This window comes from Hypomesus nipponensis, chromosome 5, assembly GCF_054491055.1.
Source record: "Hypomesus nipponensis isolate SF chromosome 5, ASM5449105v1, whole genome shotgun sequence".
Classification (NCBI taxonomy): Eukaryota; Metazoa; Chordata; class Actinopteri; order Osmeriformes; family Osmeridae; genus Hypomesus; species Hypomesus nipponensis.
Genome location: NC_140365.1, coordinates 6892471 through 6916861, shown reverse-complemented (window position 1 = coordinate 6916861; position 24391 = coordinate 6892471). Strand labels below are relative to the sequence as shown.

General features: G+C 42.6%; 4 protein-coding genes across 5 annotated transcripts; all 4 read right to left on the bottom strand.

Annotated features, from left to right (window-relative positions):
* Nucleotides 1–454: 454 nt before the first annotated feature.
* On the bottom strand, nt 455–4065 carry mmp13a.1 (matrix metallopeptidase 13a, tandem duplicate 1). The gene is made up of 10 exons (XM_084697901.1): nt 3954–4065; nt 3545–3786; nt 3151–3299; nt 2325–2453; nt 1988–2152; nt 1710–1839; nt 1459–1592; nt 1179–1338; nt 947–1050; nt 455–777 (listed from the first exon to the last, which is right to left on the bottom strand). The coding sequence occupies exons 1-10, from the start codon at nt 4050–4052 to the stop codon at nt 677–679; spliced, it is 1413 nt and encodes a 470-aa protein (XP_084554027.1). The 5' UTR covers nt 4053–4065; the 3' UTR covers nt 455–676.
* A 2024-nt stretch (nt 4066–6089) lies between these two features.
* Nucleotides 6090–9622, bottom strand: LOC146288215 (interstitial collagenase). The gene is made up of 9 exons (XM_084698746.1): nt 9494–9622; nt 8337–8587; nt 7927–8075; nt 7674–7799; nt 7345–7636; nt 7117–7250; nt 6808–6967; nt 6336–6439; nt 6090–6232 (listed from the first exon to the last, which is right to left on the bottom strand). The coding sequence occupies exons 1-9, from the start codon at nt 9620–9622 to the stop codon at nt 6090–6092; spliced, it is 1488 nt and encodes a 495-aa protein (XP_084554872.1).
* A 2827-nt stretch (nt 9623–12449) lies between these two features.
* acer3 (alkaline ceramidase 3) lies at nt 12450–19561 on the bottom strand. The gene is made up of 11 exons (XM_084698514.1): nt 19297–19561; nt 17455–17565; nt 17265–17317; nt 16934–16986; nt 16540–16621; nt 16264–16299; nt 15297–15355; nt 14950–15051; nt 14614–14718; nt 14414–14459; nt 12450–14300 (listed from the first exon to the last, which is right to left on the bottom strand). The coding sequence occupies exons 1-11, from the start codon at nt 19397–19399 to the stop codon at nt 14247–14249; spliced, it is 804 nt and encodes a 267-aa protein (XP_084554640.1). The 5' UTR covers nt 19400–19561; the 3' UTR covers nt 12450–14246.
* A 616-nt stretch (nt 19562–20177) lies between these two features.
* Nucleotides 20178–24338, bottom strand: LOC146288213 (tsukushi-like). 2 transcript variants are annotated; one of them, XM_084698512.1, is made up of 2 exons: nt 23708–24338; nt 20178–22088 (listed from the first exon to the last, which is right to left on the bottom strand). In XM_084698512.1, exons 1-2 carry the CDS (start codon nt 23726–23728, stop codon nt 21039–21041), a joined length of 1071 nt encoding a protein of 356 aa, XP_084554638.1. In that variant the 5' UTR covers nt 23729–24338; the 3' UTR covers nt 20178–21038. The 2 variants fall into 2 exon arrangements, with proteins under 2 accessions (XP_084554638.1, XP_084554639.1); XM_084698513.1 differs by lacking the exon at nt 23708–24338 and adding an exon at nt 23324–23403.
* Nucleotides 24339–24391: the final 53 nt, after the last annotated feature.

Below are 24391 nucleotides of genomic sequence, written 5' to 3'. Positions count from 1 at the left end.
ACAGCTCAGTCAGGCCCACAATACGGATACATGACCATATATGGTCATATAGTATATTGTACATTCTGTACAGTTAACTGTGTAATTGTGGGAGCTGTGGAAATGGACAGAATCTGAAATAATACAGTTTGGTTGTACTTCATACTGTACCACTCAGTCACAACTTGTCACAACAGCCCATGATGGCCAGTTTTGCATTTAAGTGTAGCTTGGCAATAATATTACGTTTATAGTATTGGTGGAATAGCTGAATGTAACCACATAAACTGGCTCCTAGTGAACTGACCTTATAGACCAAAACAGTTGTAAACCAAGTACATGAGTCCCTTGATTTGATTCCTATAAATGTTATTAAATCTAACTTGATTATGTGTAAATGTTATGTTTTAATGGTATTTACTTATGTAGTCAAAGATAATGCAACATTATGAGCCAAAGAGACAAAATACAGAACTAATATTAGTCAATACTTTATTTGAATAGATATCCTTCATATACAGTACAACATTCAATAACTCTTTCAGGACAAAAGCACAAAATTACTAAATTATGATAATTTAAATAGATTAAATATTGATTTAAATATATTTCATGTTTGCAAAGCACAAAAACATCAAAAGCAACATACATTGTTGCTTTTATTACTGGCCACTGTTGGTCATCAGAGGTAACTGATCTAACAAGTCAGGAAGTAGCTGTTCCTGAGAACACGGTACAGCCTTTTACTGCTGAGGCTGAACTCGTAAACGTAGGGCCCCTTGAAGAGGTAGGTATAACCTGGGAGAACACAACCATGAAAAGATGAGTTACGTTTTAACACATAAAATGCTTACATTTAATGACGTTCTATTGCACCATTTCTGTGACAACACTATTGAGGATCCAAACCATTGTCAGTCAGATGTGTAATGCAACTCGTGTATTCAGAAGTTGCTGTTTCACTCACCTTTGTTTTGGAAGGCTGCAGCCACTTTGCCTCCGATGCCAGGGAAGCCATCTCCTATGGGTTTGGGAAAGCCTTTGTCCATTGTCTTCCTCGCCTCGTCATAACTACAGATACAAACTCAGAGTGAGACCATGACTTTGTCCATAGGTATGGTAGTTGGCATCGTTGTCTTACAGTAAGATTACGTTTCTACAGACTATCAAATCATGGTTTCAGGAAAGGCAGCACCTACCTATAGTAGTTGTCATCAATGAAGAAAAAGGTTTTGCGAGATTCCTCATCATAGAAGGCGGCGTCAACCTTTCTCACTGTCCTGGGTAAACCCAAACTGCTAAGGGACTTGGGATAGCCTCTGATAACATCATAGCCAGAGAGAGCCCAAACCTGGTTACCTGTAAAGCCAGAGAAATACTGATTTACAGCAGCTGCTAAATGTTACATCATCGCATTTTTTAACTGTATTCAGAAGAGCTACAAAAGGGTTTGGGTCCCTTAAGAGTCCTTGGGCCTACCTTTAAAGATGTAGACATTGTAATTCTCTCCACTCTCATAGGCAGCATCAATGTTGTCAGGTATGTCGGGCCAGAAGGTCTTGATGACGTTCTGCTGCGCTGTACTGCTCTGAGAGTTCACGCGCCAGAAGAACCTGGTAACAGAAGTGATATCAATCTCTGCATCACAGAGGAAGAAAAACCTCTTCCTGAGACAAACCAGAGGTGTTCAAGAGTTCCTTTCAGTCTGTTGGAGATCATGTGACATTTACCTGTCCTTGAAGAACATCTGCTCTCCACGCAGAGTGGTGACAGCATCCAGGACCAGGGTAGGGTCACAGGCATCAGGGGTCGTGGGCAGTTTAGGATCAGGTATGTCAGGGTTCACATCTGAGTTGGGGCCTGAACATTGGAGAGGTCAACATTAACCATCTGTTTGGTTCCAAACCGCACAACACAGAATGATCTGCTTAGGTCTAACAGGGAGATGCTTGGTTGTCATGGTTTCTAATGTCATGAGTTAAATTGTTTGTTTGTTTGTAATACTGACCATAGAGGGACTGGATACCGTTGACATCATCACGGGGCAAAACGTAGGTGTTGGGGTCTCTGTATCCTTGGTAGATCGGGTACATCAGAGCGCCCACGTCGTTGGAGTGGGACAAACCCATGGAGTGACCGAACTCATGGGCAGCCACCATGAACAGGTTGTACCCTTCATTGACAAAATACAGCATTAGAGGTTGTCTCTAGCAGTCCAGAAATCATACTTTTTCAAGAACACCTGTTCTTCACGAAACGTATGGAACATGTCAGCTGCCCAGCTTCAGGTGAGTGGCTTCCATCTCTACAGTAGGAGAGATTGCGTCGTGATGCGAGAGACATACCTCTGCTTGAACCGAAAGTGAAGGTCTCATCCTCGTCAAAGTGGGCGTCTCCTCCGATGCCAGGGGATGGGGCAAATGCGTGCGCCAGGGTGCCATCTGGGCCATCGAAGGGGTAGAAATCACCATGCTCTGTGGACAAGACAGATGTGTGAGTTCTCAGAAATGGGTCAGAACATTCACATGAAATAGGATCAATCATTATATCATATTCCATCTAACAGACAAACTTGGCTTGTACAATTCTAGAAGTAAACGATAGAAATGTAGAGTGTGATTTTAGATACACTAAAAAGCTCAGGACATCATATCTTTCAACCAAAAGGTTTACTACGTCACTGCTCAATCAAACTGGCTTACAGAGGTGCAGATCCAGTACTGGTGAGTTATTGGTACAGTACAGAGGATGAATGGTGACATGTATGTTTAGTGGTGTCACTCCTCCGAGCCTAGAGCTAAGGGATTACTGTCAGAGGATGCATACCTGTAGCATGCACTGATGGAGGAATGTGAACTAAATCTTATATGTTTCCATCCCACAGCACTTTAAGTGTCAATCAAGTGTCAATCAAAACCAGCAGACCTTTAAGAACTGGACTGTGTGTGCCCAGTCCATTACATTACATTATAACTTGTCTCTCCAGCACTCATACTGATAAAAACCATAAGCTTGACAGGCATGGGCATTTGATCTACCACCACTGCTGAAACACAAGTTCATCAGTAGATGATGTGTGACACTTTCTTGCCAGAGTGTAGGAGAAGAAGAATAAGAGGAGAAGGAGCATTCAAATACACAATCGTCTGGTAAGGGGTGATGGTTGGTTACCTCTCGCTCCAAAGGAGACCATGATGTCAGCGTTGCCACTGTAGATTCGTCTGAACGTCAGAGGTGAGACTTTAGCCCACACCTGGAGAGCTTTCTCGATGGAGAAGTCTACTTCCGACTCAGACATGTCGGGCGTGTAGTTTTCAATCCTACACATGCCAAACACACATACAGTGGGAACCATTCAGAAACGGTATGGACATGGGTTTGCGTTGCACATCTCTGTATGTTTTAAACCAATACAAGTTTGACTGAAAATATTCCTTTGTGATTCATAGAGTGAATTAACAAGAACTTCCTGAAGGTTATTGATTTCTGATCATGAGAAAAAATAACTAATCCCTGCCAAGTTTTGACATCATAAAACACCCGCATCAGCTCTTCATTCCCTCACCTGTAGGTAAGTTGGTTGGTCGTCCATTTGGGGCTGTTTTGGAAGGTGGAGAAGTCAGCAACGTCGGGTACACCACAGCGGGGTTTTTTCATCATGTGCATGGTGTCATGGTCCAGCGTGCCAGTAACCTTAATCCTGAAGAACTTCTGCATCTCACTGATCTTTTCGTATCGCTCTAACAGCCCATTTCTGGCCTTGGACCCCACCTGCTCCTTTAAGTTATAGAACCTCTTCAGGTAAGACTGGAGTGGAGAAAAGAGAAAGAAAGTTACTACAGTTATGCATGTAATACAAAATGAAGGGATAGGGTTGGAAAGACAAAGTTATACAAGCACCACACACATTTAAGATGAAATCATGAAAAATATTAAGACACAAACTTCTGGAAAAAGGTTTGTGAAAAGCTTACGTCTGCTAGAGTTTCATCTTCTTGGGTAGGTGACAGTAGTGGTACAGAGTACACTGCTACTGCCAGGCTGACTAGAATGTTTAGATGAAAAGTCTTCATGATGCCTCTTCCTTGAGGGTGTGTTTTCTGTCTGTGTAAAACCAGCGGCTTTATATACTCTATAACCCTGAGGTGTTGGGCAACTGCACTGAGTCACGGGCAGGAAAAAAACTACCCATCCATTGGTTGTTGGGATCTTTCCACACTAAAAGAGCTTTTCGACAAATCATTACCTCAACGTTACATATATTATATTCTGTTATGATTGGCACTATTCTATCATATTTGTTAACAAATTACAAGACTTGTGATTATTACAGGTCTTTTTTCAGTTTTGTTGTTGTTTAGGATTTTGTTTGTACCTGTGTTGGAATCATCTAATTCAAGAACATTTCACAACACTTTGCTTGCACTTGAATTATCTAGCAATATAATAAACAATTTCTACACAGACGTTTTTTTAATACTATTTTATTTCAGTTTGAAGGTCAATGAGATGAACATAAGGATGGTGCCAAGTAGGCAGAGAAAGACTAAAAATATTTTGGCAGTCTAAATCTGCTACGGCTGTATCGGGGTACCTCACTCAAGCCTGTAGGAATGTTGTGCCATTAACAACTTGATGACTTCCTGGAAGGGAGTATCCCCTTTCCTTCCTCTTTGTATTTAGAACATTTGCACACTTTCAGACCTATGTCTTTAGATGAGGGTGTAATGTCAGAGGAAGCTGATTTGACAGACCAAACACCATGAAATGTGTTTCCACATTTAGTGTCATGTTACTTCATATTCGATGCCTTGCATTTTGAAATAAATGGTTGTTGTTTGTTGTACGCGTTTTTGACATTCACATCACTTTGAGTTCAAAGACCATCTCATTTGGCCTCTTGCAAAACACTGATGAACACCTCCAAGGGAGAGCTCTAACTGCCCTTTTGTCTGTCTGATTGCCATATGGTCAGGATTTTTACTGTTTTTGTGGTATGTTCTGGTCTCCAAAAGGTTGGGGTCGATCATCAACATCGGAACTCTATCAGGTTTTGTGTCGCAAAAGTGGCAGAGCACACGTTACTCATTTTTTACCACAGTATTTTCAGTTCAAAAACTTTTTAGGTATGATTTTGTATTGACATTAATTTGTCTTTTGAACATCTGAATAGTGCTAGCCTGGACAAGAATGAAACTATATACATTGAATTCTGTTATAACGCCATTATCAATTTAGTTCAGTTAAATTACAGAAAGATACAGGATATATGGCGATAATTGTAAACATTGGAGTCAGTTATCAGCTATCCTTACAATCATGTTATAGCTGATAAATCAATCTAGACTTGCACCAACTTGAATCAACATTCAAGTGACTGCAGTTACATTAACAAAACATAGGAATTATCTTATTCATGTATTTTATAAATAAAAGTAAATCATTTATGTGAAGCTTAAATCATGTTATTTATGTGACCAGTTTTGATTTATTTTCCCTCAGTCAGAGCACACTGGGCGCTATGATTGTGAAAATTCAAAGTAACACAGATTGCCTAACACAGTGGATCCTATTGAGAGACTGGTTCAGTTGACATTTGTTTTAGCTGTAATTATATTCCCTTATTTGGCATAATACAAATTGAACAGGTTATAGACATGATTCAGATTCATGAAACCAAATACAAGTGTATGACATATGTTCTACGTCAGAGAGACCACAATTTCCCTAACCCTCTATATTCATGCCAAATGATTGAGATTAACTGATGACTATTTTACTGTCTAATTCATGAAGACTGTCAGTCAGCATGGGAAGAGGGAAATTGTGGTTGGACAGCATCTGAACAGTATGACACACATCCTGTATTTCTCCAAGAGCAGCAACAGAGCAGAGACTGGCAAAGAGAGGAGAGAGAGGAGAGTGGTGGGGGGGAGAGGGGAGAGGGGAGAGGGGAGGGGGGAGAGGGGAGAGGGGAGGGGGGAGAGGGGAGAGGGGAGAGGGGAGAGGGGAGAGGGGAGAGGGGAGAGGGGAGAGGGGAGGGGGGAGGGGGGAGAGGGGAGAGGGGAGAAGGGGAGGGGAGAGCCTTGTAGGACTGGAGGCCAGCATGATCAGCCCTGACCCTGGTTCTGAATCTCATTGCTCAGTTCTGCTTTGCAGTCCAGTAAGTCATTTGCAGGTCTTGTGGAGATGACATATTTGAGCTTAGGGTCATACTTGTATTGCATATTCCCTTTGAAGAAGTAGACAAATCCTGTTAGGAAAGATTTGATGGATGGAAATAGATAGATTCCATTAGAATCATGTGTATTCCGAGGATGTATTCCGCACTCATATACTTGCATGATGGTATTTACCCTCATATTCAACAGCTGCATCCAGGGGAGTGGGGACGCCTGGCCAGTGCTGAGCTATAGGCTGAGGAGAGCTGTCCTCCATCCTCCCCTGCTTCTCATTGTACCTGGAGAACATTCGGAACCTGTCACCATTCTAATTCTACACATGAATTCACCACTCCTGCGGAAACAATCTTAATATAAAAAATGATACAATATTTCTTCTACCAAAACCACACTGGGCACGACTACGACACACACATTGAGTGACTCATTAGGTGGTGCCAGTGGGTTGTGTCTTCTGTCGTCACAGATGACAATCTACTTTATTGTGTCCATAAAACAAAACAAACATAGTTGTAGTGGGTTGGTACTGTAAGTGCATGACTTCACTTAACATAATTGCTACCTTGCACTGATAGTGAAGTGAGTAGTCTAATAGTTTCAGTTAACCAGTCTTTGAAGAGTGGGTGGGGGAAGTACAGGTCCATACCTCCAGCACTCATGTCCGGTGAAAAACACAGTAAGGAGGGCTACACGGAGGTGAAGAGCTGCATCTATAGCCTGGATTCTGGGGGGGAAGCTGAAGTCTGAGATGTTTCTGGGGTAGTCTTCAAGGAGTTTTAACTGACGAATCGCCCAGTACTGAGAACCTGATACAAACACAACGGAAGGATTTGGAAGGCTTTGATTAACTGCAACAAAAAAAAACATTTAACCCACCACAGTTAACTGAAGTTGAACAAATCCAAATGAATCCATCAAGTATTCACCCCAGTCCCCTTGTAGTAAAGTAAAGTACCTTTGAAAAACAGCATTTTGTTCATCTCGACGTTCTCATAGGCGGCGTCCAGAAAAGGAGGCACCTCCGTCCACAGCCCGTTTATCAGCGTGATCCCTGTCTCCTCAAACATAGGATGCATGCGCCACATAAACCTGACGAGACAGTCATATTTTCTCACCATCGATGAACTCCTCTAACATAGACCAAGAGTGAGTGTTTGTTAGGTGTCGTACGAAATCACGCTACCTGTCCTTAAAAAACAGGATCTCCTGTTGCAATCCTGTCACGGCGTCAAATGACAAACCTGGGTCACATTTGTTGGGTGTCTTTGGCGGTGGCCTCTTCAGGGACATTTCTTCGAAGTTTGGATTGAGGCCGTACAGGCGTTGGACGTCTTTGACGTCTCTGTAGGAGAGCTGGAGCTCAGCTTGAGGGATGAAATTGTAGGCTGGGTACATGATCGCCCCCGGGTCTGCTGAGTGAGCGAGACCCAGAGCATGTCCAAACTCATGCACTGCCACCGCAAACAGGTTGAAACCTGTTAAGGGGACATATTGGGCGCTGTGTTGCACGACCGGTGGCATTGAAGGTCCAGTCTTCCTCTGCATCAAAGTGCACGTCCCCACCGATGCCTGCTCCGGGCAGGAAGGCGTGGGCCAGAACACCGCCCTCTCCATCAAACGGCGCTCCGTCTTCGTGGTCTGAAACAGACGACTCAAACTGTCGAACGCGATCGTGTACAAAAGCCCTGTTTTCTTTGACAGATGCACAGGGTCTGCCACTGCGGTTAAACAACAGGACGTCGGCTTCAGTTTCCTCAGCGCTCACCTCCTCTGTGGAAGGAGATGACGATGTCGGCCTCCCTCCTGCTGCGTCTCTGAAAGCGGATGGGCGTGACCTCGGCCCACAGCTTCCACGCCGCCCTGAAGGCTCTCCTGACCAGTGAGGGTCGGGCAGCAGAGCGGTAGGTGGAGATTCTGCAGGGTGTTGGCATTACCACAGTGTCATTTTTGCCTGTGCAACCTGACTATAGAATTATAACTTTTTCACTGCTCCTGTTTTTTGACCTTTTAGATAAGGGATGTCGACCAGCTTCTTTGTGTCATCTGCGTTTGCCGGCGTGTTTCACTGCCGCATGCAGATTCAAACGTAACTTAACACTGACTCTTCAGAAGAATGAGAAAAGAGCTGGCTGCCACAGTAAAACCTTAGGATTCAGACGGGGTTCGCTCCCTTACCGATAGGTCAGGGTTCTGTTCCTCCAGCGCATTGTCTCCCCAAACGGCTCCACGTCCGACAGACCACAGCGGGGCCTCCTCATCGCCGCCAGGGTCTCCCCCGTGAGCTCCCCGCTCTGACGCAGACCGAAGAAGTGCTGCATCTCACGTACCTTGTCGCGGAGTTCCGCTGAGAGGAGCGGCCCCACCTCTGCAGCCCTCCTCTGCCTCTCTGGCTCGGGCCTGTAGCCGTAGAAGCTCCTCAGGTAAGCCTGGGAACACATTGTTCAGCTCGCTGAATAACTGATGACAGCCTTCAAGGTCGAGTACCGTTAGAGGAGTTCTGTGTTTTACTCAAGCAATTTGTGGTGCTTGATAGTTCCTGTGCCAGTAAGTTCATTAAAAGTCAGATCACAGAATGTTATCAGAGGTAATAAATCATAAGCAATTCCTTGAGGCAGCAGACATTCCATTTTTTCTTGCGTTCCTTTTCTGTATTAAATAACACGAAACAGATAAGTTTAACCTGAAACTGATGAACCAATGATTCCATTCAGTAAACATTCCATGCTTTTTCAACCACAAACCCTTTGAAATGGATGTGCAGGTAATAACAGACATCAAGTAAGTAACCAACTGTTGAGCTACAATTTATAAATAGCTTACAACTTAAACAAAGATACTGGAGAGCACACATTGCTTGAGCACCTCCATCAAGCGAAATACCTTTCTCACATGTAGTTCTCAGCAAGTTCTTAGAATACTGCTGTCATTATATTATTATACAACAATCAGACTAAAGCAAATATCTACTGTACGTGGTACATAGGGAACATATGTTCTTTACCATATTAAAGCACTTAGTATAAAATGCTATTTAGATATATACATATATGTAATATTGTTTCACGCTAATTGTAGGCTGTAGCAACAGTTTACCAGAGTCTGGTGATTAGCTGAACTGTTATCTCTGTAACATCAGGAAACTGGTCAAGCAAAGTAGTTGGGAGTACGTTAGTCTGCGCTGCTCAAACCCTTGACCGCACACCAATAAATCAGTCTAAAAGCAGGGAAAACATGACCTTCCTAGCAAGGTGCTTCATTGCAGGTCGAGGTCAAGTTGAAAACCTCATCTTTTCTTACCAGGGATATTCTTCCATGCATCCACCCATAAATACCTCCACAAACTCCAGCTCGGCACCAGAAGGTCCATTTATGGGTAGTTGTCCGGCAGGGTGTCGGAGAGGATGGGTCGTGAGCAAGCCAGGCTGCATCAGGGCCAGAAGACCCAGCCAGAGTGACCTCATGCTGGGCATGCTTGTTCCACAGGGGTCCACAGGGGTCCAGCGTCGAACTGGAGATCCAGCGGTGCGCGTTGTATTGTACGGCTTTTTGTGTGTGAAGCAGGTGACCACCTGGATCACAGTGTTAATTATGTACAAGTGATCCTGTCCCAACAAGATCAGAGTAGTGGCTCCAAACGCAGCCACGTCGTTTTCCGGCATCTTCCAAAGAACGGCAAATATGTAACAGGGACCACAAATGCTTGGTGAACCCACAAACATAACAACATGGTAGTCCTCCTTGTTTTATTTGCATACAGAGAGAGATACTTGTTTTCAGATTACGTATGTGTGATGGTGGAAAATTGTAGGGTAAATCCTGTGATTGGAATTGAGATGGGACTGCACCCTGCAGATACAGAAAAATTCAGTGTTTAGACCTTTATCAAGATCTCGCTGTCTGGAACTTTGATCTTTGACTTTTTCGTTTTTAATCAAGTAATATATGCTTCAGAAGAAAATGCTGAAGTTTGTTTGGTTAATAAAGGGTTGTTGTGATGGTGGAAAATGCGGTACTGTTTTAAAAATGAGCTGATGAAAGCAGTACAGATTCATGAGACTGTCGGTCTTTAGGATCGAGAGATGAAACCTTAATATTCTAGGTTTAAATGCCTGACAACAGATTGCCGAAAAGCCAACTTTCTGTGGGAGGGGCATTAGGTGAACCAAAAAATGTATTAAAATCACAATGGTTTGCAACCATTATTCAGTATTATTTAATTTTGGAATAATACTATTCCAAATTGTTACATACTATAGATAAGTCTAGTTGCTCATATAGATTAGTAATTATTATTGCAGGTTTAGATGATTTATTCAAGGTTGAGCATATTGGTACAGACTGGCCAACGGTGCAAAAAAGTATGCATCTCATGATCTAGAAGCTCTCCATGAGAGCCTCTACTCTTTTGTTTTTTATAGCCAGGACATTCTCAACATGACTCATGACTCATTTTCAGTAAGCTTTCGTTGAGACACTGATGACCAACTGACAGCTCAGGGGAGGGGAACAGTGACAGGGCTTGTGCTACCTCACATAATCAAACGCATGTCACTCCTGTCTGAACGGTCTGGATAGAGGAGGTGGAAATACCCGCTAGTCTTTACCAATCGCCACCCCCAATGAGTTCCTGGCACTCTAATACGTGTTGGCTTTGGGTTCTATTGACTGCCACACCTGATCCCAAATTCCCCCCAGGAAGTGAGTGCAGCCAGCCTTCACATGGAGTTTCTGCTTCTGTACAGTAAACTGAGACGCATAGGTTTTCTCCTCCACTTACGCTGTCCATTTACATTCATTATCATTTGTCTTCCTTTTGTTTCACTGTTTCTTCATTCATGCCTGCTCAACCCTTGACATGTAGGAAGAAACAGTGCTCTACCATTTCCAGTTTTAGGCCTGAGTGTTTACATTTATTCATTTAGCAGACGCTTTTATCCAAAGCGACTTCCAAGAGAGAGCTTTACAAAGTACATAGGTCATTGATTATAACAGCAATATAGCCCCAAACATTGCGAGTAGCCAACACATGAAGCATACATTGTGAAAAACCAAATAAGTGCCAAAGGGGTTTAGTTTAGTTGTTTATGACTAACTAGATTGCATGCAAAACGTAGGTGCACTCTGCAACACCCTCCCCCTCGTCTACATCTGTATGATTCGTCACAACAAGAGGAACAGCTCCCTAACCTGTCCTGCTATATCTATTTCTCAGCTCGTATTGCACCATGCTTATTACATTCAGTCATTTACCAGAAGCTGTTACCCAGTGCGACTTTTAGTAAGTACAGGGACATTCTCCCAGAGGCAAGTAGGGTGAAGTGCCTTTCCCAAGGACACAATGTCATTTTGCACAGCCGGGAACCAAACCAACAACCTTCTGATTAATGGCTAGAAAGGGTTTTGTGCCTTCGTGGTGTGGACGTCCAGAGAATGTCCATGAATACTTCCTTTTTTGTTGGTAAGCACGTTCATCCAAACACATGAACAATTCTCAGGCGTCGAGGGAATACTGTAAACAATATGAGTCAGGATGAGGTGTGTGTTTAGCAGGTATGCAGTGTATGCTGTATGGCGTGACTGCTTCTGATTCGACTGAAGACAAATCCCGTCATTCTTCTGTGGAGTCAAGTTCGGGCCTGTCCAAGCCAAGATTGTCAACAACTCCATCCACAGTCCTGTACTGTGTGTGTGCAGTACACCTTGTACACAATTCAGTGTGGAATGTCACAAAACTCTTCTCAGACAGATGTTTGGGAGCGTGCACAACAAGCTCCAGTGACGCCATAGAGTGCTGTGAAATCCAAGATTGCATTAAGAATTGGAGTAGCGCTCCCATGTCTGTAATCAAAACAATGCTGTGTCAACATCCTCTGAATGATGTTGTTGGCACACAGAATTACAGCATAGGTTTACTTCTGGGTAGTGAGTCAATGTGTGTCAAAATATGAGTCAAAATATGTGTGGACAATGCACAAATACATGCCCTATTTCTCAAGGCTCTTTCACATGTCCCGTTGCGCTTTTGATTTAGGCGTTCACTTGATAAGTTGCCCACTTCTTATGTCCATTTATACCCTCCCCACCACCATTGTACCATCCCTGGAGATGTTACCAGGAATCTGCAGTCTCATCCTGAAGATATCCTACACGCCAGACTCTGTAGATCTCAAGAAGATTCCTTCCAAATGTACTTAAATGATTGTCTGTGTGCACAATTCACGTCTACAGGGAACAACATTTTAAAAAGAACATTTAACAACTCAATCAAATAGAAAAAAGACAAGACGGTTGATTTACAATGGGTTTAATTGATCATGAACGTCAAGGCAACTCGGAGCACACTACAAAGGAACAAATAAGGCACCCTTATTGACCACTGTTCCCCGACTTTAACTTTGCAGACATTTCCGAAAAACAGTACAGTGGTTCAATTTATTGTAATTTCCACATTAATGCCATGTTGTGCTTGACGTGTCAGCATTCAAGGCCTGTAGCTGATTCATAAACAGGAGGTTCCTGTTCAGTAGCCCACTGACTCTGCATTCATTACACACATGCTACTTAACTGTGCCAGTCTTTTGTTCGAGTGTAAAATCTACACCATTGTGATAACATGTTTACATTTAAGTATCGAACACTAATAACCTGAATGTTAATGCCAATCTGCTCTCTCTAGTGGCAACCAATGAGATAGCGTCGCAAATCATTGCAGTGATATGCAGGAAGGGTAAACTATGTCATACACTACATACAAATATATGTATTTCTAAATGATGCAAATTAAGTTGGATATTATGGGACAATATTAGGTTTGTTACCCTGATGTATATTCATTGATATACATCAGTAGATTTGTTTACTTTTACATGACATGCACATTTTCAAATGACTTCAACAGGCCTCCTTGATTTTGATGATAATCCAATAAAATCTTATAGAATTTCAAGCATTTCAACTGGCACATCCAAAACTACAACTCCCATCCTCCAATTCTTCCCAGGGAAAGTACTGGTTAAAAGAACAGTGGTGGTAGTAAGAGAAAACACTTCTCTTTGGCAGCTTATGCAGATATACTGTAGTTGAATAATATTCCAGCTAGGCCTTCTTCATGTCAGAAAAAAATGTCAAACAAACGTGTGCTTTTGTAAAGCACTTGAATGACCCTGTTGCCTTGTGCTAAACACAAACACTATGGTTGAAAATGTCAAAGATCCAAGCCATATAAAAGTGTTACAATCCTTGGATGAAGTTGTGTCATCTCCCTTCCATGAGTTAATACTCAGGACAAAACATTTAAAAAAACACGACACTAACATGTAATACATCGCAGGGCAAAATTTACAAGTCTAATGCAGATTCAGTCTGGTTTATACATTAAAGAAATGCAATTCAAGTCAATGAGTAAATCTGTGCTAAAAAAGCCCCAGCAGTGGAGATCTTAACTACCCTACTCACATGACCCCCTTATCCTGCTAGCTCGGTTTCAGTCCCATTTGTAACCAACAGACATTGACTACCCTCCAACCTATTGGAGAGGGATATATGAATTTAGGTAGTAAATAGTTAACTGAGCTATTCAAAACCCTAAGACCCTATGGCATTGTATTGTTCCTGAATATCCATGTTTTACATTAAATGTTAATACAGATGTGGATGTGTTTCATATTTCTGTCAAATCCCACATTTCTTTTTTGTTTTCCTGGCCATAATCAGGAAAGCATTAATATTGTAACATTTTCACCAGCACCACCACCCCTCTGTAGTTTTGACAGGGTACTGCATGTTACAGTTGCAATCAAAAAAAAATATGTGCACGACAACACCATGAAAAATCCAAATGATCTTTGATCTACTACTTTGATTGGTGAAAAGGAAAACGTTTTTCCGCTTCACCTCAGCTCTCGTTGGCTATACTGCACTTGGCGGATCCTTCCAGTGAGCTACTGAAAGGTCCCCAGTATCATGGCTGCCCTCTGGTCTCAGGGTGTGTTGACCTCGAAGCAGCAGAGGGAGGGGGGGGGGCAATGGTTAGGTTCCTGTGTGTGGGTGACGCCTGAATGTCACCATCCTCAGTCCCCTGTCCCTTCAGCTCGTCTTCTGGAGATCCACGTGTAGCATCGGCCACATCCCACATAGAAACTGAGCACATGTTCCACCAGTATGAGGGGGGGGGGGGGGTGATACTGCAGCGTCATGTGCACATTTAACCGTGAAAAATACAGCATTAGAACTCGATTGGGAAAGGCACTTACCTTTACTTTTGGTCTGTGCTTGAGGTAGGTTGACCTGATCTGCAAGCTGTGTGTTGATAAGATCATGTGGTACAGTGCGTTAACGCCGTCAAGCAAGTCAATCGTAGTAATGAAAAGCAAACCAGTGCCAGTGCCATGACACGTACACATTACAATTCTGGTTTGGAGCTGATGCTGAAGGAGAACTTGTGTTTTCTCACCTGAGCAGGATGTGTAGGTAGGAGCCAAGGCCTGTGAGGATGTGCCACCAGGCATGGAACTGTGTCACTGTCCCAACACCAGGGGGAAGACTATGTCTAGTGGCTCTGGAAGACAAGGAAAAATAACTGATGGCAGAACCGACCGGAAAAAAGATATTCCTATGTACTATGGAATCAATACACTGTTTTGGGACGACTCGATTTAGGTAAATGATACTTGACATTATTTAAGAAATGAAATAATTATTCATCAAAATGGAATGAACAAACTGATGACATAATCCCAGATAAACACTGATGTTTGATGTCTGTGAGAATGGGGAATGGTGCAACTACCTCAGTGAGTCACATAAGAGGTTGTCTATGTTCCACAGCAAAAACCCCAGAAGGAAGACACTTAGTGAGGTGTAGCACAGGGGCTTGAGCCACGGATACACCCTGCAAACAGAACACATCCTGTTATATCACCAGGCTACATCCATAGCACAGGTGAGGAGATCAAAATCAGTCAGACAGGTCATTGCAATGACAGTATTTTAGCTTTACATGAAAGGGTCGAAGTGATTTCTTTTTCAAACTTTGTTGGTCTTCTTTGATTGATGCTATCGTTGTACAATGATGGCATTGTCAATCAGATGTTGCCTCCTGAACGTAACCATCCATCTTGTTTCGGGGACACTTACCATGTCACTATGAAGATAGAACGCAGCACTAGGCAGGCTACAAGTGCACCATACATAACCTGTGCGTACAACAAACAACAAACGGTTGAAAATCTGTCAGATGTGGATATTCCAAGCAACAAACTCAACTGAAAACAGGGTCACAGCACAGGTCAAATGACACATGAAGAAATAGACCTCTTCACAAGAGTGTAACGACAAGGTCAAACCACTAGATGGGGCAAGCATACAGCCACCATCGAGTGCATCTATTGTGACGTTGAAACCATTCTAAAAATATCCATATAAGCCACTCGGTGAATTATAGCCACGTATCCAAGTATATTATGCGACGACACCAACATTCCCACAGCTTCTACTTGGCAGAAGTCAGTTGGACTCCGTCTCCTCCCAGTACTCAGTCGACTGAGCAACAACAGAAGTGACAGCGGAGCAAGCGGACAAGTCCGTAACGGTGGTGTTTGTTGTTAAACGCGCGCCAACAGAAACAGTGGCATTAGTAAGCAGAGAGGGCTGTGGGGAGCAAACAAAGGCAGCATTGTCACTTTGTGGAGTGTTGTTATGGAGCGCGACAAACATATCCCAGCACTCTCTCCCCTTCACAGTAACACTAGTCTGGAGCCCAAACTCTAGACAGAACTCGGCACCAGAGGGTCTTGAATGGGACCTGGACCCGGTGTTTTAATGGACTGGTCATACAATCCCTTTCTGGGCCTTTTGATACTGTTTCTCAAGCAAACAGTAGCAAAGGTCACTCACAGCTAAGAGTTAGCTGCAACTGCAGCACGGTTATCAGATACAGTATTAAACCATATCAAAGCTAATGGCAATAGGAAACAGGATCTCATATCCGCACGGTACATTGTTTCCAGAGCGAAAATATTGACCAATGACACACCAAACCCCGAGAGCAAACAAAGAGTATGCCCACTGAATAGATAACACAACAGTTAACGCAGTCCCTTACCTGGTGAAAGACTGGCTCCTTCCATTGTAAATAGACCTAAAACAATGGAAGAGTCAAGAGTGTGTGAACAGCAGGAGCAATCCTTCCTGCATTTATAAAACAACAGTATTTACAGGGCCGTATGTCAGTATGTCAGTCAGTGTTTATTCAGCAACGTTTCAGATTTGGAAATGTCGGTTGTAAATCTTATTTTCTTTCAGGGGTATGTGGAGTGAACTAGGATCGAAAAATGACGGTACTGGAACGCCACAATAATGAGGATAATATGAGACTTACCACACTGACTAAGACACTGAAGATCAACAACAAAGTGATGAGAAATAGACTGATGGTATGCTCCTGCTTGAAGCACTCATATCTGCAAGAGAAACATGAATGACTTGGCTTGGCTGGACGACAGATTTCCATTACGTATATATACAATTGAAAGGATGGAACATTAAACTTGTAATATGAATCAGTTATAGAGTCATCGGCAGAACTGCTCAGGAACACAGATGCATCAAACACATGAAACCCTATCTTGTATGGATCAATAGGATGAGTCGTGATTCTGTTCGGCCTGACACTGAATCCACTTGCAGTGGGAAATGGGCTTGGCTGTGTTTGGAGAGAGATGCTTGATTCCAACTACAATAACAAAAATCAAGGCGGAATGGTGAGCACTTACAGACAGTAGACAAAGACACAGGTGCTGTAGATCATTGGCAACTCATCTAGTAACTGTCAAAGCACAAAGAGCATGGTGTGTCAAAGTCAGTACAGTGCAATAGAATAAGGACCCAGATCAAGGCCAAGATCACATAAGGGATTTGTTTATATTTGTTCTTCACACTGCAAATGTGTGTAAGTCTAAATGTACATTCTGCATACCATTTGTGTGATACACAGTTTTTGTCTCCAAAAGACACACTCCATGCAACTTTGAGAACACAGTCATCCAATATTGGGTACATGCTGACCAGCCCTGATCTGTTTTTTGATACCACAAATCACCCCACCTGCATCTCATATTGCAGCGTCATGTGGAAGCACCAGGAACCAACCCCCACAGCTGGAACACAGAGTGTTGTCACCAAACAGGAAGTGGAGGCGTTAAAGATGTGTATCTCACTGTTTACAACTAGGCTATACAGTGTGTATAACCTCACGTGTGAGTGTAGACCTTTCCTCAGTAGGAGGCACGTTTACCTGTCAGTCCGAGAAAGGAACAGACGTAGCGAAACTCTAATCCATCTCTGAACGTCTGGATGGCGCCGCAGATGGGAGGGAGGATCATAATCAGGTTGCTGACCGTGTTCCCTGCACAACAAGCCAGAACACCAGAACATGCCTCAGAAGAGGAAGCACACGACACACTGAGTCGCTATTCATTATTATGACTCCTTAGATATGCTTCCGGGGTGTCCTTTTCTGAATAGGTGGGTAACAAGAGAGTGTGACAATATTTCAGACGCACAATTAGGTTTATATTTCTTAAAGGCTCAGGTTACAAGATCATTTGGGACAGTGCAGATGGTGGCACTTCAGTTCATCCAACTGAGGCTAAAGGAAAACTCAATACTGCATAGTGAGTTTCAGTGGCATGAGACTTAATCACACGCCGTCCTTTTTAGTGATGGTATCTTCTTTGGATGGCCAAAAAGATAAGATTTCTGTGTGAACCCAAAGTGCAGTTTACCTTTGATACAAATTTGCGTGATAAGGCTTTAGTTATCTTTTGTACGTGGTAGCTCGGGACAACACGTGGATCACATATCAAAGATTGATATGTTACTGCTATCCAATTCACGTTTCCTTAGCTTCAACTGCTATGGAGATCAGAGGAGTCTGTTTTCCAAATTTGTGTCAACATCGCAAGCAAACAGCCACTATTGTTCTTCTCTGTTAAGGTTTTGTAAACTGAGATCAGAGGCATACAAAAGCTAGTGAATGCCATACAAACAATGAGTGTAAAAAGTCAAGGTGGCCTCTTCTTTTTGTTTGTCTTCTACATCAATTTTTACAGAACAGCACATTCCTGACTTTTGTCTAACTTGTGTAGACATTTAAAAGAAAAATTATTAGCCAAACTCACATCGTTCTGCACCCCAGACTAATGAGAGGGTGGGGTGGCTTTTGGTGAAGATGTGAACTATGTTTAGGTTTTAAATACATAACCATTCATTTATAATCAGTTAGCGGTGAAGACAGAAAGAAGACACCAGATCATGCATGAGTATTGAGGTGGATTTGGGTCAAGTGTGCAATTCAGTCTGATGTCAAAAGAGACCGAATACTCGTAGAAGAATGTGTAGAATTATTTTGCAAGGTTTTTGCTACTTATCATACAATACGTGCCCTTGTCTACTGATCGGCATACAGGAATGCAAGGACTTAATAACGTCATGTCAACAACTTGTGTCCGATCATTTGGGTTTTGAGTATGTTTATCTCTTTAAATTCTCTCTTCACTAGAGAATGTACGTAACAAAATATATATATTCTGCTCAAATCAGTCAAAGGCTATCCGAGCTAAGAGCTAAGTAGCGTTAAATTGTCACAAAGGAAAGTATTGTTATAGCCAAATCTCAATCTAGGAGTCCACCGAGGACAAATAGATTGGCTTTAATTAATGTAGGACAACATGCCAAATTGTGGATGATTCAGTCGAATAGTCCGCGCGTAGGCTAAATGCTAACAGCAACCCGATATGCAGTAAAAGGATGCCCTACGATACGATATGAAATTATACCAGACAGGTAACAACGCTTCTCGAGATGGCAGAAAGCATAGCCAGAAGTATGTGGTGTAGGCTACTTATCCTGAATCATATTGCTCGTAGTCGCTGTCTCTAAATCATACTGATTTATTATGAATTGAAGCATCTATGCTAAAGGCTTCTCTGGGTCCCAAGTACAATGCTACGCAGGACTGTCAACAGCTCCTGGTGTGAACGCTGCACTGAAGCGGCCCTCCGCACACATCCAGAATCGTGGAAAATGTCATTCAGGTATTATCACCAAAACGCCGTTTGTCAACGAGCATACTTACAGAATTCTGCAATGTAAAACGACACGACATAATTCTCCTCACACCAATCCAGAGTTGAGGTCGGTCGTCCCCAGTATCCTAGCCTGTCCACCGAGGGAGCCATGATGGAAAATGAACGGACTGGTAGAGTGTGAGGGAGGCGACTTGATCTTAGCGGATTTACGGCCCTATCCAGTCTCAAGACTACTTTAGCCCAGCACAGGTGAGATTGGGCAGGAAAGGCATGAGTCAGACAGGTAATTGCAGTGACAATCCAGACAGATTTACTTTAGCTCGATGATGAATGGGTCGAAGTGAATACATGTAACCTGCTAAAAAATACTGCTGAAAAAATGCTTGAAGACTGTAAACGTTTAGCCTGCAAATCTTAACTGAGTGACACTACCACTAAGTTATCTGAGTGGCACTACCACTAAGTTATCTGAGTGACACTACCACTAAGTTATCTGAGTGACACTACCACTAAGTTATCTGAGTGACACTACCACTAAGTTATACAATTATGTCATTGTCATCCTTTGCTATTTGTTGCCATTTCCTCTGCAGGGTTGGATGCAGCCTATCTGTATTTGAGTTTAGAATCACAAAAATCCATAGCATAGCCTACATGTCAGTAGGCTACATTGGTGGTCCTGTATGTGTTCACATAGGTCATTGTGGTATCACTTTGCAATCTTAGGCCATATGCCATTGAGTCTAACTAAAATGTTTGCTTGCCAAAGGCAACAGTCTGACACAACCTTTTATTTCAGATAAGTTAGAACTGAATTGAGCACCACACATGTCCTATTGGGTGTAACATTAATTTAAAGAGCAAAACATTAATTGTGAATATTAGCATGGTAATGCTTGTTGTATAAAGGACGATTACAAAAACATGCTGGATGTACCTTATTCATTTATTACATTTATAAACACAAAATATCCTGAACATAGCATGCGAAATGTAAGAAAATGCTGAAATATTATTAGGCTATTACAAAATACTGTATACCATTTCTGCCTGCAGAAAATCACACACTTATATTAACTGTACTCAACAATATTTCAGTCTCAAAGAAGTCTGTTACTTACATTTTTATTTTTATCTTTGGCCCAACATTTTTTTCAGAATGAGTTTTCAGTTAAATAAGAATACTCTACTTTGATCACATTGGGCAAGTCATATGTAAAGTGCATATCTAGTCAATGGTATATACCCAGCCTCATTGTCCTCCATAGACTTACTTACACAACATAGATTTGATCAAAATCTACCAGACAGACCTGCTTAAACCTCTGATAAATGTGTCAACAAAACATCTGAGGAATGCTTAGCATTTCATCAACGGCATTTTTGACATACAGTAGTTCTAAGGGGTTACATTCTCCTGATGCATTTTTAATGCCATTTAGCTGTTTTAGCAATCAGTAAAATGATGGTTGTCTAGGAGTGAAAAAGCAGAGTGCACCCAAGGTTATTAGGTTGTTTCTTCCTCCATCTGCTGATTTGATTTAAACCAATTAACCTTTATCTGAGATGTGTATCATGAGCGCATTGCTTAAAAAGAGTCTCCAAGCAATTCCATTAGGCCACAGTTGCTCACTGACATCGTATCACATACTCTCTATAGGCTACATATGTCAGGACATGACAGAATACCCCATAGAGCTGGGAATTTTGACCTTTTATGTTATGGTCTGATCTGATCTGCCTTTCAGGGGTTATTCCATTGCTATTTCGACTTGGTAGAAAGGAAACCTCACAAAACAATACCTATGACATCACATGTCAGCTCTTCCCCTCTGTTAGATTGTCCTATATGCCTGTGAAACTGAGCCTGTCTCTGGGTTTTCCAACAGTTCACTTTTTCTCTAAGAACAATGCTCCTGATGCCAGGCAGCAGGTGGAGAATGTTACTGGGCAGGGAAACCACCCCAGAGTTGGACAGGTTCAGCTCCTGCAAAGCCACCAGACCACCAAAGACCTCCTCGCTCAGTGGGCCCAGATGGCTGTTGTGTGACAGGTCCAGAACCTGCAGGCCACAGAGGTCTTTGAAGCTGTGTGGTTGGATGGTCTTCAGCTCAAACAGCCCACTGAGAGACAGGTGGGTTAGATCCCTCAGGCCTGTGAAGCTGTCACTCTCAAGGCTGGGGATGGGGTTCATGTCTAGGCTCAGCGACCTGAGGGGGAGGCCTTGGAGCCTGGGCACGGCTTTCAAACGGTTCCCTGCCAGGCTGAGCCTCTGGATGTTGGGTGGATTCTTTACTGGATCCCTCGTGACAGAGGTCAGGAAGTTGTTGGAGAGATCGATACGGATGGGGCCTCCATGGCCCTTGTTGGTGAAGACTTCCAGCCAGACCTGCCTGAGCCTGTTGCTGCTCAAGTCCACGTCTGCGAGGGGTAGGCCGGAGAAACAGCCGTGTCCCAGCTCCTCCAGAGTGTTGTGGCTCAGGTCCAGAGTCTCCAGGTAGCGCAGCCTGGAGAAGGTGCTTCCATTCAGGCTGGAGATGAGGTTGTTGCTCAGGTCTAGGCTGGCCAGTGTGGTGTAGCCTGGCCCAGACAGCATGGAGGCAGTGATGGTGCTGATGGCGCTAGAGGACAGGTCCAGAGAGGAAGTGTCCAGAGGAATGGGGATGGGGACCGGGCCTGCACCCACCCCACTACAGTCTACCCTGGTCAGACTGAAGCTGTCAAACAGGCCGAAGTTCTCTACTTTACAGCGACAACCAGGGTGGCAGTTTTTCAGTGCAGAGGCGTGGAGGAACACCCAGAGCCACATGGTCACCCCCAGTAGAACAGGCGCAGCCCCCTGAGGAAGAGGACAAACACAGAACACAATTTAATAGCTGTCAGAGAATTCATTTACTGATTTGCTGCTTTTGTTTTTCAAAGAAAACTAATTTGTTTTAACTAGATTTTTTTTCATGCTTTGTGATATCCAGTGAAGTAAGAACTCCGGAGAGATAATGTTTTCTCAAAATTGTAATATGTGTTTGGTCAAAGTAAACAACATTGGCAGTAGGAGAAGCAGGGCCTGACTTGGGGTGTTTCAACTCATACAAGCGTTTCTGTGTTCATTCATTCACCATGTATGAGGCTTCTATCTTACTGCAGTCTAAGGAACAACTTTTGAGCAACAACCTGAAGAAAAATATTGTCAATATAGACCATAAGTGCTGACAAAGAAAATGATCAACTTCATATTTAAAATAAGAATGCGGGAAAACATTCTTTTAAACTTTAACGTTTCCCTCAGAAAACTTACAGCACATCTAATCTGGAAAATACATTGTGTCTCAAAGACAAGATCAGTTTATTTATTTCAGATATCAAATGCATGGTTACTTTGAGTAGTTATCTTGTGTGTGTTCCTGCTGACATGTTTGATTTGGTCCCACTTGTGTTCAGAGAGCTCAGCTGTGGTGTGTGCAAGCTGTGGCTGCATGCACAAATACCTGCCCAGGGGCAAGTCAGGGGCACCAGGTGTGCTTGTGAATGCCTGTACAGGCTAATCAACATCTTGGTACAGGACATTTCGGGATTAATTTGTACAACAACCCTTATTGATCTCAGTAACCTCAATGAAGTCACTCAAATATCAAGAGTTGCTACAATTGTTTACAAAGCCGAAAAACCATTGTAAACAATTGGGCTTTCCCTTGTCTTTTTGTCCTGACCAAACACACACACAAAAAAAACTTGCCAGCAGAATTGTAAGAATAAAAGAGGAAGAAGTGGCGTGTGTGACAGTCAGGTGACACTGATAATGACTGCATCAGCAGCTCAGGGAAACGGGTAAAATACAAAACAAAAAAAACACTACTTCTTCCAATGTAGTTATTGGAATCAGAATAAGAAACCGAGAGCACAACTATGTAATAGTACTTCAAAGTGAGTTTACAGCATTTTTGTTATTTTTTCTCCACAGACCAGTGTCAAATTAAATATGACAAGTACGTCACTTTATTCTACCCTTGAGTTATGGTTAGGGTAAGCCTGTGAATGTAGCCAAAACAATGGAAACCAACTTCTAACTGCAATTACCTCACTTAACTTTGTCTTGACCACTCTCACTCTTATCAATTTTAATAGAGGTACGGACTTCAAACGGGTGGACTCTGCTGTCAAATCACATGTGCTGAATATAGATACAAAATAAAAAATACAGACTGTGAAATCATCTTCAAAACAAACATGATGTCTTTTTCTCAAACAGTATAATTACTTTACAGCAAATCTTGTTTGAAATATTTTTTAAATCACATCCCTGGACTCCAACAGAAACAATAGCCTAATGCGTCTACAAGTAGGTAATACTGTCGGATGCTCCCTGTTCTAAATTATAACATACATTCAGCGTGTCGGCAAGAGGACCCTTTGGGGGAAAGTATTAGAAGTTGCAGCCTATTCGAGGCGTTGAGTGCTCACCTTTCTTGACGAATTGTACATTTTTGTTAAGAAACTTTTATGTCCGATAATTAAGACAGATTTCCTCGCAATCCCTAAACACTATTTTGAGTTTGTAAAAGATACATTTGAGCAGGAGTATGTCTGCTTCCCACATCTGATGTGGCTGTAAAATACTGCCAGTCCTTCCGTCACGCAAGCAGTAGTTGTACCGCCCATTTTTTTCTCTCTTTCTGATCACCGACATTGGAAAAGCGCCAAGGTAGTTTGCTGTTCCAGCTACACAATGGTGAAGTTGATAAAAAAAAGTCCGCTATTGATATTTAATTTAAATTAAATGTAGGCATATACATACTGTGAAGAAGATAATGCAGCTGACAACGTTTCTTTTAAAATCTTTGAGTATTAACATTTTATCCACCAAGAGGATTCAGGAGTGCACAGTATCTTGTGTGTGTATGTGTGTGAGAGGAGTCTCATGCGTATGCATGAGCACATACCTAGGTGAGGAAGACTGTGGGAAGAAACCCAAGTATTACTCTACGGTATTGTGTTTGGTTTGGTTTTGTTGTATGATGCCGACATTGAATCCTCAATATTACAATCTCTCTCTCTCTCTCTCTCTCTCTCTCTCTCTCTCTCTCTCTCTCTCTCTCTCTCTCTCTCTCTCTCTCTCTCTCTCTCTCTCTCTCTCTCTCTCTCTCT

Excerpts from the sequence above, each read along its gene's own strand:
- LOC146288213 (XM_084698512.1), bottom strand. The coding sequence starts at position 23,728 with ATGTACAATTCGTCAAGAAAG. Across the intron at positions 22,089-23,707 it reads TGTACAATTCGTCAAGAAAG|GGGGCTGCGCCTGTTCTACT; the intron begins GTGAGCACTCAA and ends CCTCTTCCTCAG.
- mmp13a.1 (XM_084697901.1), bottom strand. The coding sequence starts at position 4,052 with ATGAAGACTTTTCATCTAAACATTCTAGTCAGCCTGGCAGTAGCAGTG. Across the intron at positions 3,787-3,953 it reads AAGATGAAACTCTAGCAGAC|TCTTACCTGAAGAGGTTCTA; the intron begins GTAAGCTTTTCA and ends TCTCCACTCCAG. Across the intron at positions 2,153-2,324 it reads CACTTTCGGTTCAAGCAGAG|GGTACAACCTGTTCATGGTG; the intron begins GTATGTCTCTCG and ends TTGTCAATGAAG.
- acer3 (XM_084698514.1), bottom strand. The coding sequence starts at position 19,399 with ATGGCTCCCTCGGTGGACAGGCTAGGATACTGGGGACGACCGACCTCA. Across the intron at positions 14,460-14,613 it reads TACCTACACATCCTGCTCAG|CTTGCAGATCAGGTCAACCT; the intron begins GTGAGAAAACAC and ends ATCAACACACAG. Across the intron at positions 14,301-14,413 it reads AGCACAGACCAAAAGTAAAG|TTTCTATGTGGGATGTGGCC; the intron begins GTAAGTGCCTTT and ends ACATGTGCTCAG.
- LOC146288215 (XM_084698746.1), bottom strand. The coding sequence starts at position 9,622 with ATGAGGTCACTCTGGCTGGGTCTTCTGGCCCTGATGCAGCCTGGCTTG. Across the intron at positions 8,076-8,336 it reads AACAGAACCCTGACCTATCG|AATCTCCACCTACCGCTCTG; the intron begins GTAAGGGAGCGA and ends AACACCCTGCAG. Across the intron at positions 7,251-7,344 it reads ATCCTGTTTTTTAAGGACAG|GTTTATGTGGCGCATGCATC; the intron begins GTAGCGTGATTT and ends CTGTCTCGTCAG.